At 41.7% G+C, this 12,792-nt stretch overlaps 1 protein-coding gene across 2 annotated transcripts in view; it reads left to right on the forward strand.

Moving 5' to 3' along the window:
• The window catches only part of LOC134615078 (uncharacterized), a 31,591-nt gene extending 19,982 nt beyond the window's left edge, over positions 1-11,609 (forward strand). For both annotated transcript variants that reach the window (XM_063459467.1, XM_063459477.1), the window contains exons 6-8: positions 165-283; positions 10,542-10,687; positions 11,415-11,609. In XM_063459467.1, the coding sequence (XP_063315537.1) occupies positions 165-283; positions 10,542-10,687; positions 11,415-11,517 (368 nt within the window). In that variant the 3' untranslated portion in view covers positions 11,518-11,609. The remainder of the gene's footprint in view (positions 1-164; positions 284-10,541; positions 10,688-11,414) is intronic.
• Positions 11,610-12,792: the final 1,183 nt, after the last annotated feature.

Raw genomic sequence — 12,792 nt, forward strand, 5'->3', positions numbered from 1 at the left:
ATTTTCAAATTAGTTTTCCACAGGCAGTCAATCTACATATATATTGTCATTATTAGCAATGAGTACCGGGCAATAGTTTTTACTCCAAGTGAATACAAATTAAAGCATAAGGCATATACTGGGAATAAGATCTAATATTCTAATGGCATTTTTATTTGTTTCAGAATACTACGTTCACATTGGAAAACTGAACCAGCTGTTGGTTTTAAGCCAACAGTTGGAAGATGATGTCTGTCACTTGGGAAGCCATAAATATGTAGCTCACCAGTTGTCAGTGCTGTATGTAAGTGTATATCGGCTCTTCATATGACATGCTCCTGCATTATCTATCTGTGAAAACAGATTAGAGGATATTATAAAACAACATATTGAATTACTGCTGGAAAGAAGATAGAAGTTGAATTGTTATTGACATTATTTGGGCAGTGCAGGCTGTTATATGTCAAGGGGGTTATTGATAGTGAAATTGCTGGGTAAAGTGTTAAAGTAAAGTAATCACACAGAATCCAGTTAGATGTTCCTGATATGTTTCTGCGGCAGAATTGCTCTTATATATATGCCATGTGCTGTTCAGGGTAGCAATCCAAGTTTATAATGTTTTGATTTACCATTGTGTAGTACGTATCCAAATTCTCTGTTTTGTGCCTTCCTGTCTAAATTAAGTTTGGGTAGAGTAACAACAGTGACTAAATGTTGGAATATATAGCAAAAGAAAGAATGTAGCGCCTATTTAGGTACAGATGAAACAAAATGAATCACCTGTTTAAATTCGGATAGAAGTTTTCTCATTTGAGGGAACGAAATATACGTTGATATCTATAAAAAATAATTGAACATAGTGCAGATTATACAAAATAAATTATAAATCCTAGTGTTATAAGAAGTATTGCACTCACAAACAGAGAGCTGTTAACTCAGCTCTAGTTGAAATCGCTTCTGGGTCCGTTTAGGCGACTCACCCCTATTAGGCCTTGATAACAGATTAAACATATATGACAGTCTTTGAGAAAGGATCTTTAAAATCACAAGCTGAGCAATCTCATTGTTTTTCCTCCTTTTAGGCTAAGCATCAGCCTTGGTGGACAGTCGCTAAGTTTTAATATATATCAAAGCACCGAAACTGTTGTGCTTTTTTTTTTTTTTTTTAATTCTTTATTTTTGTGTGCATAGATTATACAGATAAAATTTTTCTGGCCATGCCACAATAGCTATCGCCAGGAATTTAGTAGACAGGTAAATACAATGTCATGGCATGAGTAACTGTGCACATTTTTTAAAGTGTAATACCAAACAACAAACGGATAACACTAGTAGAGTGTTATTTGTCAGTAGTTGAGAAAATCACCATAGCTTAGCACTCAGGTTATCTATACTGACGTGTGTGCCCTGGGCACTGAGTGATTGGCTCTAGTTTGAACGTGTTAGCAGATTATTGGAATGCCTCAAATTCAATGTTTTATACGTCTGTACATTAGGGTTAAGTTTGGTGACGCTTGTCATGAGTCAAAGTGGGTGTCTGAGCCCTAAAGTTTGCTAGTGTGGCATTCTAGATTGTTTTCCTCGCTTAATATAGTGTGTAAAGCATGCTGTGTGGGTGGAATGCAGTGCGTCTGGCTGAGCACAGTTGGAGTTAGTGATACTATGAATGAGCATAGTTCAATGTCCCTGGGTTCGAGCAAAGTTGCATGAGTCCGCTAAGTTGAGCAGGGTTTGTGGGGTCATCTGTGCTTGCGTCGGCAACTGTTGTGCTTTTTTTATTAATCTCTTCTGAGTTTTTAATCTGTCATCCATACAGTTCAGCATGTAAAAATCATTTTTGACAATCTTATTTTGAAATCTTGATTGAAGATCTTCTTTCTTCAGTCTTCTTTAGCCCCAAAAATGGACAAAATAAAAACACAATTTCCCGATAAAACTATATAAACTAAAAAATAATTGGTTTGCAAAAATCTGATGAAAAATAAAAAATGCAACACATAAAAAATATGCATTGTACTGCTAATTTTTGTTCATTCTCTGCACAGGATGCCATCTTAATGCTGTAACATGGCTGTGTTTTTACATGAATATCTTCCTGTATTATACGGAGACATATCGATAAACCTCAATTTACAATATATATATAGATTCAAAAGGATAGCACTCCAAGGACTTATTTAAAATGTCACTTTTATTACCTTAAAGATTAAACTGCCAACGTTTCAGCTTTATTCCCTCAAGCTTTCATCAGGACAGGTCCTATCCTTTTGAATCTATATATATATTGTATTTGTGACTGGACAAGCACCGGGCATTGCAGTGGTTTTGGTGGAGTGCAAGATTTTTCCATTTTGTGTATATATATATATATATATATATATATATATATATATATATACGTGTGAGCCATTTGACAGCTTTGCACAGTCCTTTATAAAGGCTTCCCAAGCTATGAATGTTTAGAAACGGGACTGTGATTGGTTGGTTTGGAGGCAACCAATTTTACAACATGACAGGAGGCTTCATATTTTGCATTAACTTTCTTTACTAACTCCATAGCAGCAAACAAAAAAAAACCCCAAAAAACAGTTGAAATAAAGAACCAATCAGAGCGAGTCAGAGTATATATAAGTCCAAGTATGACCAATCATTTCCTCTTTCTTTGCTGCTCCATCACAAGTCAGGTCAGAGTACTAATTTCTTAACTGTCATTTTTCAAATGTATTATAATCTTATAGTTAAAGAGACACTGTACTATCTTTCAATGTATTATTTTCTAAGTATTTTATATATATATATAGACTGTATAGCAGCATTAGAATTATTTAATTATTATCTTATTGTGCAAAAATACAATTATTATTGTTTATGTTACTGTCCTGGGGTGGCAGGGGATCCCTTAGTATTTACTACCCATTGGGCTGTTAACCATTGCAGGGGTTAACCCCTCTCCCCTCAGTAACGGAGAATAAATATAATCTCTGTGCTGTATTGCTGTATTGTAAGCTTGTGAGACTTAGATAGACAGGCATAGTAATGTCAGTATGTCCAGATTATGGGATATTGAATAGCTTTTTTCCATGTGATATTTTTATTCTCTTTTCATTAGAAGACTCTTCTGAGGCAATGGCATTTCACCTTCCTCCCCTCCCCCCCTCCTTATGGTGGCTACGTTCGCCACTTTCACTCCTTTCCCGCGCTGTTCGCACTGTAATCTGTGCGTACAGAGCGGGCAGTCACTCTGATCGCGCATTGCAAGGCACGAACAGACGTCTGACTGACTCCCCCGCCTGTTCGCACTATATTTGTGCGAACGGAGCGGCCAATTACTGTTCGTGCCTTTCTACACGAAAAGGGCCGACCACGAGACCTGCGGCAACCATTTTGTTGATGTAGTTTTGGCAGCACTTTTCTGCATTGACCCCAAACAGGCCAATCTGGGGGTAAAAGAATTGGGCCCACAGGCACAGGGTAAAATTTTGGTGAGGCATTTATGAAAGAGCTGAATAAGCAGGTTAACAGGTTCACCTCGCTGAACAGAGCCGCACATCCACGCGCAAGGTCTACAGGGACAACCCTTCAAGGGCTGATCAGCAATGGGCTGTGCCACCAGCTGATTCGGGCCATCAGACCCCATATGGGACACCCACAGCAGTTTACCCGCAACAAGCTTACCAGCACACCGGCTCTAGACAACACTACCCCTACTACTAAAGGGTACAGACAGAGGACGGGGTGGTCGCGGATATACCCGCAAAAGAGTCCCCACAGGTAAGAGACCAACACTTATCAAGGTCTCAACTAAACATGACTGCCGGCTGTGTTTTTCTTTGTTCCCAGAATTGGGCAAAACTACCCACAGATGCTATGGGTGTTACAGAAGGTCAATGGGCACCACATTGAATTATGAACATTCCCTGTGCAGAGGTACCCTCCTTGTCCCTTATACCTCTCAACTTCGAACGCTCACCTCATAGAAGTGGAGCTCCGCGAACTATGTATGAAGGGCGCTATACAACCCATGTGCAAACAAGGGGGCTTCTTCAGCATCATGTTCCTCGCCCGCAAGAAAACCGGGATTTCAGATCGGTGATAAATTTAAGAGACCGGAACGCCCAGGTGACCTACCGCCACTTCAAATTGGTAGACATACACTTACTAAGGGACCTCCTTCAAGAATGGGACTGGTTTACGCGTCTAGATTTCAAAGACACATATAGCTTGGTTGCTTCATCTAAGTGTTGCTTCTAAGTGTGATTGGAGATATTCTGGAGAGTTTTACAGAAGCTTCAACTGTCTAAGAGTTGTGCTAAGAGTTTTTCTTTTCTACTGTTACAAGTAAGATTCATCTGTAGGAAAAGGTTACTGACTGCACAAGGTTTGATTTCCTGTTGGTAATTACAAGGCATTTGATTTGATTAGTTTGCTACTTGCTATTGATTGCTGTTTAATTAGCTACTTGGACCCATTCTCTTTAATATTTTTTTTTATTTTTAATTCTTTATTTTGGTTGTGCATTGTTAAGTACATATGAAACATAAACATGTCAAATAAGAGTTTTACAGCGTGTATCAGGCAGTAAAATTATACATGTTGCGAGTGCTGCACATTTTTTTTTATAAAGGAAAGAAAACATTAATGAATAGTGGTGTTCAGCGTGTTGGGTGTAGAAGAGTGAAGAGTGTATTCTCTGACTATAGTTATGAGGTACATAGATTCAGAATTAAGGTGATGAGCCGATTACAGCTTGCTGGTGGGTATGAGATCTAGACCTATAGATAAACATGCATGCAGGCTGTAGATGCGCGTTATTAAAGGCCAGTATAGAAGCTAGCAGCTGTAGTTGAGTATATCGAGTAGTGCGGTAAACCACTCTGTAGGGGATATTTAAAGGTGGTACCACCGTTATGAGACCTGACTCTACTTAAAAGATAGCTTGGGGCTGGGTAGAGGTCTGAAGTTACATGTAACGGTTTCCGCGTTAGGGTGTTCGTAGTGTGAGTTGTGCCCTCGTCTTTTCAGGGAGGGGGAGCTGCTTGCCTTCGGGTGAGGCTGACCTCTCGGTGGAGGTATTGCCCTAACCAAGGGGGTAGCAGAGGGGGGGGGGGGGTATGAATGATTCAGTGGTTGAGCATGTGTGGCTAAAAAGAACCGGACTAGATCTATAGGAGGCATCACTTTATGGGTGCCTGGTGATGTGTTAGAATGCCTAATCTCCCTACTCCTGGGTGGCCCAGGTCGAAGATCGTGTCCTCGTGTGGGAGATTCTGGAGTGATAAACATAAAAAAAATTCGGTGAAAATAAATAAAGTAAAGAGTAAAATCATAGCGTTAAAATTTTGCAACTTTGTAACTGTGCAGCTTAGAGCTGCTGGTTGAGTAAGACCCTTCATTGGGTTTAGGTCGGTCTAGGAATGTCTCTGCCAGTCAGGTGTCCAGCTGGTTGTCGCTTGCTGTTCTTGGCACAAATGGTGTCACATTGGATGGGTCCCATCCGTGGATGCGGTTTAGGCCCGTTGGGGCTGCCGTCTCCTCCTGTATATCCAGAGCTGCAAGGAACGCAGGAATATCAGTCCCTGTGGTTAGTTTACGGATTGTCCCTTTGTGTGTAACAAGAAGTGATTGTCGGGGTCCCCACCTGTAGGGCACTCCCGCCGCCAACAGTTGGGTGGGGTCTTGTTTCTTACCGCTGCCATTATTTGCCCCTTGTCTTGAGGTAGTGCGCAGCGGAGTATGACATCGCCCGGTGTTGTAGTGTTGGTAGCGGTGGACGTCGGTAGGCGATACATCCCAGCGATGTTTACTTTTTTAGCGGTGGCGGGTGGCAGCACTGTGGCTAGTAACCGTCTTACATAGTGTGGTAGTTCCTCCTGAGGAACGGTGGCCCTTATTTTAATATGGTTGCGGCGGTACCTGTCCTCCTGTGTTGCCACTTGTATTGATAGAGCCTGTTGAGCTGCCTGTAGTTGGGCTATAGATGCCTGTATATTAGAGGTGCCTTGACGGAGCTCTTTGACATCTGCTTCTGTAGCTGCCAGTCTGCCTGTGAGCTGCTGCATGGAAGATTTCAGGATGGGCAGGTCGGCAGCAAGTAGGCCCTGAATGTCCTTTAACATAGTAGATAGGATTTGGAGGTCTTGTTTAGTTGCAGGCTCAGTGTTGCTAACAGATGCTGTGGGCTGTGGCCGTGCATCCTCTTTTGGGCTTTGCAGCTGGGGTGCTGCAGGGGCAATTGTGTGGGGAGGCCCTGGTGAGGGTGGGTGGTCTGAGGCCGCTAAAGTGGCTGAGGTGTGCCGTTGGAGCATGGCTCCGATGTCTCTCTGTTCGGGTACGTTACCGGGGGTGGGTTTCTGAGTTCTGCGCCCCATGGATGTATTGGCAGGCGTTGTTTGGGGCGACCACAGCTCCGCTGCGTTTTCGTCAGGTTCCCCGCCCCAGAGATACTCGAGGTCGCGGTATGAGGGCTTGTGGTAGGCCCCGGTTTTACGTTTTGCCTTCAGATGTTTCGGGGAGTACTGGAAGGGCATCTGTGTGTTCAGCGGGGTGTCCCCGGGCTGTTTATGGCATTTGCAGGGTCGGATGGTTGCTGGTTACCGAGATATTGTCAGGATTGTTAAAATTTAAGTTAAAATTGCGGAGCTAGGAGAAATGGCGTCCGGTCCGGTTCAGTGCCAGGCTCCGCCCCCCTTCTTTAATATTTTTATTAGTGATATTGCAGAAGGTCTTGATGGTAAGGTATGTCTTTTTGCTGATGATGCTAAGATATGTAACAGGGTTGATGTTCCAGGAGGGATAAGCCAAATGGCTAATGATTTAGGTAAACTAGAAAAATGGTCAGAGTTGTGGCAACTGACATTTAATGTGGATAAGTGCAAGATAATGCATCTTGGACGTAAAAACCCAAGGGCAGAGTACAGAATATTTGATAGAGTCCTAACCTCAACATCTGAGGAAAGGGATTTAGGGGTGATTATTTCTGATGACTTAAAGGTAGGCAGACAATGTAATAGAGCAGCAGGAAATGCTAGCAGAATGCTTGGTTGTATAGGGAGAGGCATTAGCAGTAGAAAGAGGGAAGTGCTCATGCCATTGTACAGAACACTGGTGAGACCTCACTTGGAGTATTGTACGCAGTACTGGAGGCCGTATCTTCAGAAGGATATTGATACCTTAGAGAGAGTTCAGAGAAGGGCTACTAAACTGGTTCATGGATTGCAGGATAAAACTTACCAGGAAAGGTTAAAGGATCTTAACATGTATAGCTTGGAGGAAAGACGAGATGGGGGGATATGATAGAAACCACAACAAGAGGACATAGTCTTAAATTAGAGGAACAAAGGTTTAAAAATAATATCAGGAAGTATTACTTTACTGAGAGGGTAGTGGATGCATGGAATAGCCTTCCAGCTGAAGTGGTAGAGGTTAACACAGTAAAGGAGTTTAAGCATGCGCGGGATAGGCATAAGGCTATCCAAACTATAAGATAAGGCCAGGGACTAATGAAAGTATTTAGAAAATTGGGCAGACTAGATGGGCCGAATGTTTCTTATCTGCCGTCGCATTCTATGTTTCCATGTTTCTATGACACATACCGGTCGATCCCAATTCACTAAGTCAGCTGCCCCTTCCTTCGGTTACTGTGGCACGGCTTCCCATGGCTATTCACTTGCCTCCCTCTCGGACTAAGCTCCGCACCAGGGTACTTCACCAAAATGTTGAGACCAGGGGTAACACACCTCAGAACGCGGGGTATCACATGTATCACTTACCCGGACGACATACTCTTAGTCTGCAGAACGAGAGAACTGGTCGTACAACATACCGACTACACAGTACAATTGTTGAAGTCCCCGGGTTTCATCGTCAACAAAGCCAGACCAGGAATGACCCCATGTAAGAAATTTAATTCCTGGGCTTGGAGATAAACTCCAGGTCTCCCATACTCAGGAAAGAGTTTCGCAGAGTACTCAAGCTTGACTCCATTCTGCTCCGACAACTGACGCAGATCGTTGGCCTACCCTCCTCACCAAGACAAGCCATATTTCCAGGCTTCTGCTTTTTCATGCCATGCAACGGTTGAGAGCACGCTTCCTTTGATAGAGCGCCACGTATAGCCAAGCAGTTTCGCTGATGGACGATGTGCGCCAAGAACTTGGATGGTGGCAAGCATGGAACGGTCGGTCCATCTCCGGCAACCACCCGAGCTTCGTACCGGAATCGGACGTGAGCAGACTGGGATGGGGCGCCACGGGGGGAGAGGCATCCACGGGACAACCCAGGAAACTCTCGATGCATATCAACTGCCTGGAACTGCCAGGGTAATTTTGCTATACTCAACCCAACGAAAGGACAATCCAATTGTTGGATACTTCTACGGATGGACAACATATCTGCAGTACGGTACATCAACAACTTGGGAGGGACTTGTTCACAAAAACTGGCGAATTTGACGAAGGAAATCTTCGTCTACTGCCTCCCACGCAAAATCATGATACGTGCAGAACATTTACCAGGGGGTCGAACCCTATCGCAGATTGGTACTCCCGACACTGGAGAGACGCCAGCGACTGGCAGTGGAACCCGCAGATATTTGCCTACCTGAACGAACGGATCTGGATCTGTTTACCCCATGCAACAATCAATTACCGCAGTTACAGCTGGCTCCCAGACCGGAGTGCTTGGCAGTGGACATTTTCAACCAACGCTGGCCATCACAGGGGGCTTATGCCTTTCCACCATTCGTTATGATTTCAAGAGTTCTCCACCACGTCCGGAGACAAGTAATAAGTAACACTCCGGACGCCCCTCTGGCCGAACCACCCCTGGTTCCCAGAACTCCTCGAGATGTCCTACGAGGATCCAATTCTGCTGCCGAACGACTCCACCCTACTCAGGGACCCAGTGGGAAACCCACACCCTATGCTACTGGACGGACGCCTATCCTTGGTAACCTGGACTCTTTCAGGGGAACATGGTGTACAAACGTTTTATCGACAATGACTAAGAATCTTCTATGGGACTCCTGGACCCTTGGAACGCGAAAGAGCTACTTATCTGCAGGGCGATCTTGGACCAGTTTGGACATGGGACGGGACCTACATCCCTTTACTGCCCTGTTTCCAAGATCATGAACTTCCTCTCGTCAACCTTCAAAGAAGGTAAGTCGTCATCGATCTCCTATCCGTTCTTCACCTGGGACCCCAAATGTGTGTGGTCAAGGCTTGGCAGGCATATGTGGTGGCAGCGGAGACGTTACGCGCACCGACAGACCGACAGCTATGGGTGTCATATGTTAACCCTCACGGTCCGGTTTCGGTCATCACACTGGCCAGATGGATCAATGGCTCCTCTCCCTAACCGGTTTAGGCCCGTCTTTTGACGCGCATTCCGTGCGAGGGGCAACAACATCATCATTTTTTTCTGGCGGGTGCATCCCTAGCAGAAATATTAATAGCGGCGGACTGGTCCCGCGACGTTCCAGACATTCTATTTCCATCCGTCGTCCAACACCGCGTTCGCTCTTCTACCTAAGCGTTAAAATTGCAAAATATGAAGCCTCCTGTCATGTTGTAAAATTTAAGATTATGCTAGCGCAATGTACTAATAATCTTAATTTTAATAATGACAGGAGGCGAATATTTTCCCCCCCTTTATCGACTTGACGTTCCCACCCTAATCTGAGGTACGTTAGAATTAATGGGTACTAGTCTAATTCTAAAGATTAACCCCTTAAGGACCAAACTTCTGGAATAAAAGGGAATCATGACATGTCACACATGTCATGTGTCCTTAAGGGGTTAAACATTTATACTGGTATGAACTAGTGTTTGGATTGCTGATGTTTATATCATTGTGGATTGACTCTATATGATAACATTTATGGTTAGTCAGATTAGTCATTATAAGGATTTATACATATACTCATAGACTTATGTTTTCATACGGTCGATTCTGTATCACTGATACTAGTCTCTCTTTTCTTTCAGTTTAACAAGTCTTATGGATTACTAGGATGACCCAATTCCATTATCGGTTTCAAGTTGGATCAAGCTGGATTGGACATGTTATTTGTTACATTATTGACTTGTGATGTTGCATTAGTCAAGAGGAAATGATTGGTCATGCTTGGACTTATATATACTCTGACTCGCTCTGGTTGGTTCTTTATTTCAACTGTTTTTTTTTTTTTCTTTGCTGCTATGAAGTTAGTAAAGAAAGTTAATGCAAAATATTCGCCTCCTGTCATTATTAAAATTAAGATTATTAGTACACTGCGCTAGCATAATCTTCAATTGTAGTACACAATGGTCAAGTCTCACTTCTCACAAACCTCGACAGCAGCAGACTTTCCTGACAAACCTCTGTGATTGGTTGATGGTCAAGACACAGCTCATTACTTTGAGCAACAACTAATTACTGTACTTGAGAAAACAGCCAGGGATGGAAAGAGTTTGCACTGTATAATGTGAACTATATGTGCAAGAGTTAGTTATTCTATTTTAATGGCATATAACTGACACATTTAGAATATTATATAATCATCATGTTTCTGTTTATTTTAGAAGGTTCTTAGTTACTTCAGTGGATGTTTGTCTTTAGACATCCTGAAGAGAGAAATTGAAGCTAATTTTAAGTCAGTGAAGTCTGCAGTTGCTACCAATGAAGGATCCAGGCAAGAGCCTCTCTTACCCACTCATCTATTAACATGGTAAGAGCAAAAAATAGAGGCTCTTCGAGATTGTAAACTGGATTGTGCAGTGCCTTCATCATCTCATTTCTCTGTCAATGTTATTTTGTATGATAATTGCTTGCTGACAAATATCTCCATTCTATAAATGTAGATCTTTAGAAATTAATATTATCATTATTATTAATAATAATATATATATATTTTTTAAATCTTTATTTTCAGTGCAAAATGTACGAGTTTCACAAACTTGTGCCGTAGAGGCTATTGTAAATTAGCAACACTGTAATCACGTTACAAAAAAGACTTAAGCAAGGTACATTAAACACATTTTTGGTTATAACAGGACTGTCGGGTTGTATCGGTATGTGATCGTATGGTAATAAAAGTGGGTATGTCGCTCTATAGTCAGTAGCACCACTAGCGTAGCCTGTTAGTGTTGGTTGGTAGTGGATGTTGGGTCTATTGGCTTTGGCTTGGGAGTCGTTGGTATCCTCTATCTGGAGGTATACTCAGGGTATATAATAATAATATATTAAGAGAATACTTCAAGTACACTGTAGGAAATGTATATGAAACATTATATTTTGAATGGATCCTATATGAAATATACCTGGTACTTTTACTAGAATAATTAACAAATCACAAATACACCCTCTGTCCACAGTTCATTTATATTGCCTTTTTATTTGCCATACACCATGACCTTTTCAATTTTTTATTAAAGGATTATATTTTTCCTTTTCAGGTTGTTGGATTTAACACAAACGATTATTACAACTGTATCCACATTTCCCGAAGAACTAACTGGAGAAATAATGCCAGTGGTAGAATTTTCCATGATGTTATAATCATTGTTTTATTGTCACAACACCCTTTGTTTTCTTTACAAAGACAGATATTTCCCTTTATTCAGTGTCATATAGATTTAACAACATTTCAATACACCATTTGATTATCTTTTTCTATTTATTTTGATACTTTAATGCCTTGTAGAGCTACCTCATAAATACTTCTAGTGGCGGTTATAATGTTGTACTCCTTTTTTGCTTTTATAATGTATTTGTGCTTCCATCACATTGATTAAACATCATATATGCACTATTTATTATTATTATTATTATCGCCATTTATATAGCGAAAACAGATTTCGTAGCGCTTTACAATATTATAAGAGGGGGGATTGAACTATAAATAGGACAATTACAACAAAACTTACAGGAACGATAGGTTGAAGAGGACCCTGCTCAAACGAGCTTACAGTCTATAGGAGGTGGGGTGTAAAACACAATAGGATAGGAAATAGCAATCAAATAAGGTGGGAGTGAACCAACAATGGTATGTGAGCGCTCCAAATCAAATATGACCACTAGAAATTAAACTCCAAAGCAGCAGCTGTTGAATAAAAAATTTAAATATACACAAAGTATTTATTTATACATATATAAACAATAAAATGAATCAAACATGAATACAATGAAAAAAAATAATGTTACCACAAAAATATATGTCCAGACCAGAGTTCAAAGATACACAGTGTGGGGCCCCCAACACTAATATTGATAGTGTATCAAAGATAAAAATAAAACCAAAGGACTGTGCACATCAAAATTAAAAATTAAATAATGTAGAAGATCAAAAAATGAATATCAGACCCCAAACACATATATCGTTCCTGGGGGAGGGAGCTCTTAAACCCGCCAGACAACTAGGTTAGGGTAGAGGGTGCCGCTGTGAATAATCTCCCAGAGTTGCAAACCTAGGGAGTAAGTCAGAGCCACTTACCCTATTCATCTGACCTTCGTGTAAGGTAAGAGGAGCACGCCGACTCCCTACCACGAGATAGGATGTGTAGGTCCGAATTCAACAGCTGCCGAAAATCCCTCCCGGACCGTAAATAAAGCCGGGTTGAAAATCAGAGGAGACGGAAAACAGATCGTCTTCGCGTTTCGTCCCCTTTGGAGGACTTTCTCAAGACAAAGATCTGCTGTCCACAAACTGGGTATATATACCCTGCATCTAAAGGAGTGGTCATTCAATTAAGAAATAATAAAGATTAAAAGTAAATTGATAGAGGGCGGATCGCCTAAGGTGTGCATTTAAAAAAATAAAATAAACATAAACTG

This window comes from Pelobates fuscus, chromosome 1 (assembly GCF_036172605.1).
Source record: "Pelobates fuscus isolate aPelFus1 chromosome 1, aPelFus1.pri, whole genome shotgun sequence".
Lineage (NCBI taxonomy): Eukaryota > Metazoa > Chordata > Amphibia > Anura > Pelobatidae > Pelobates > Pelobates fuscus.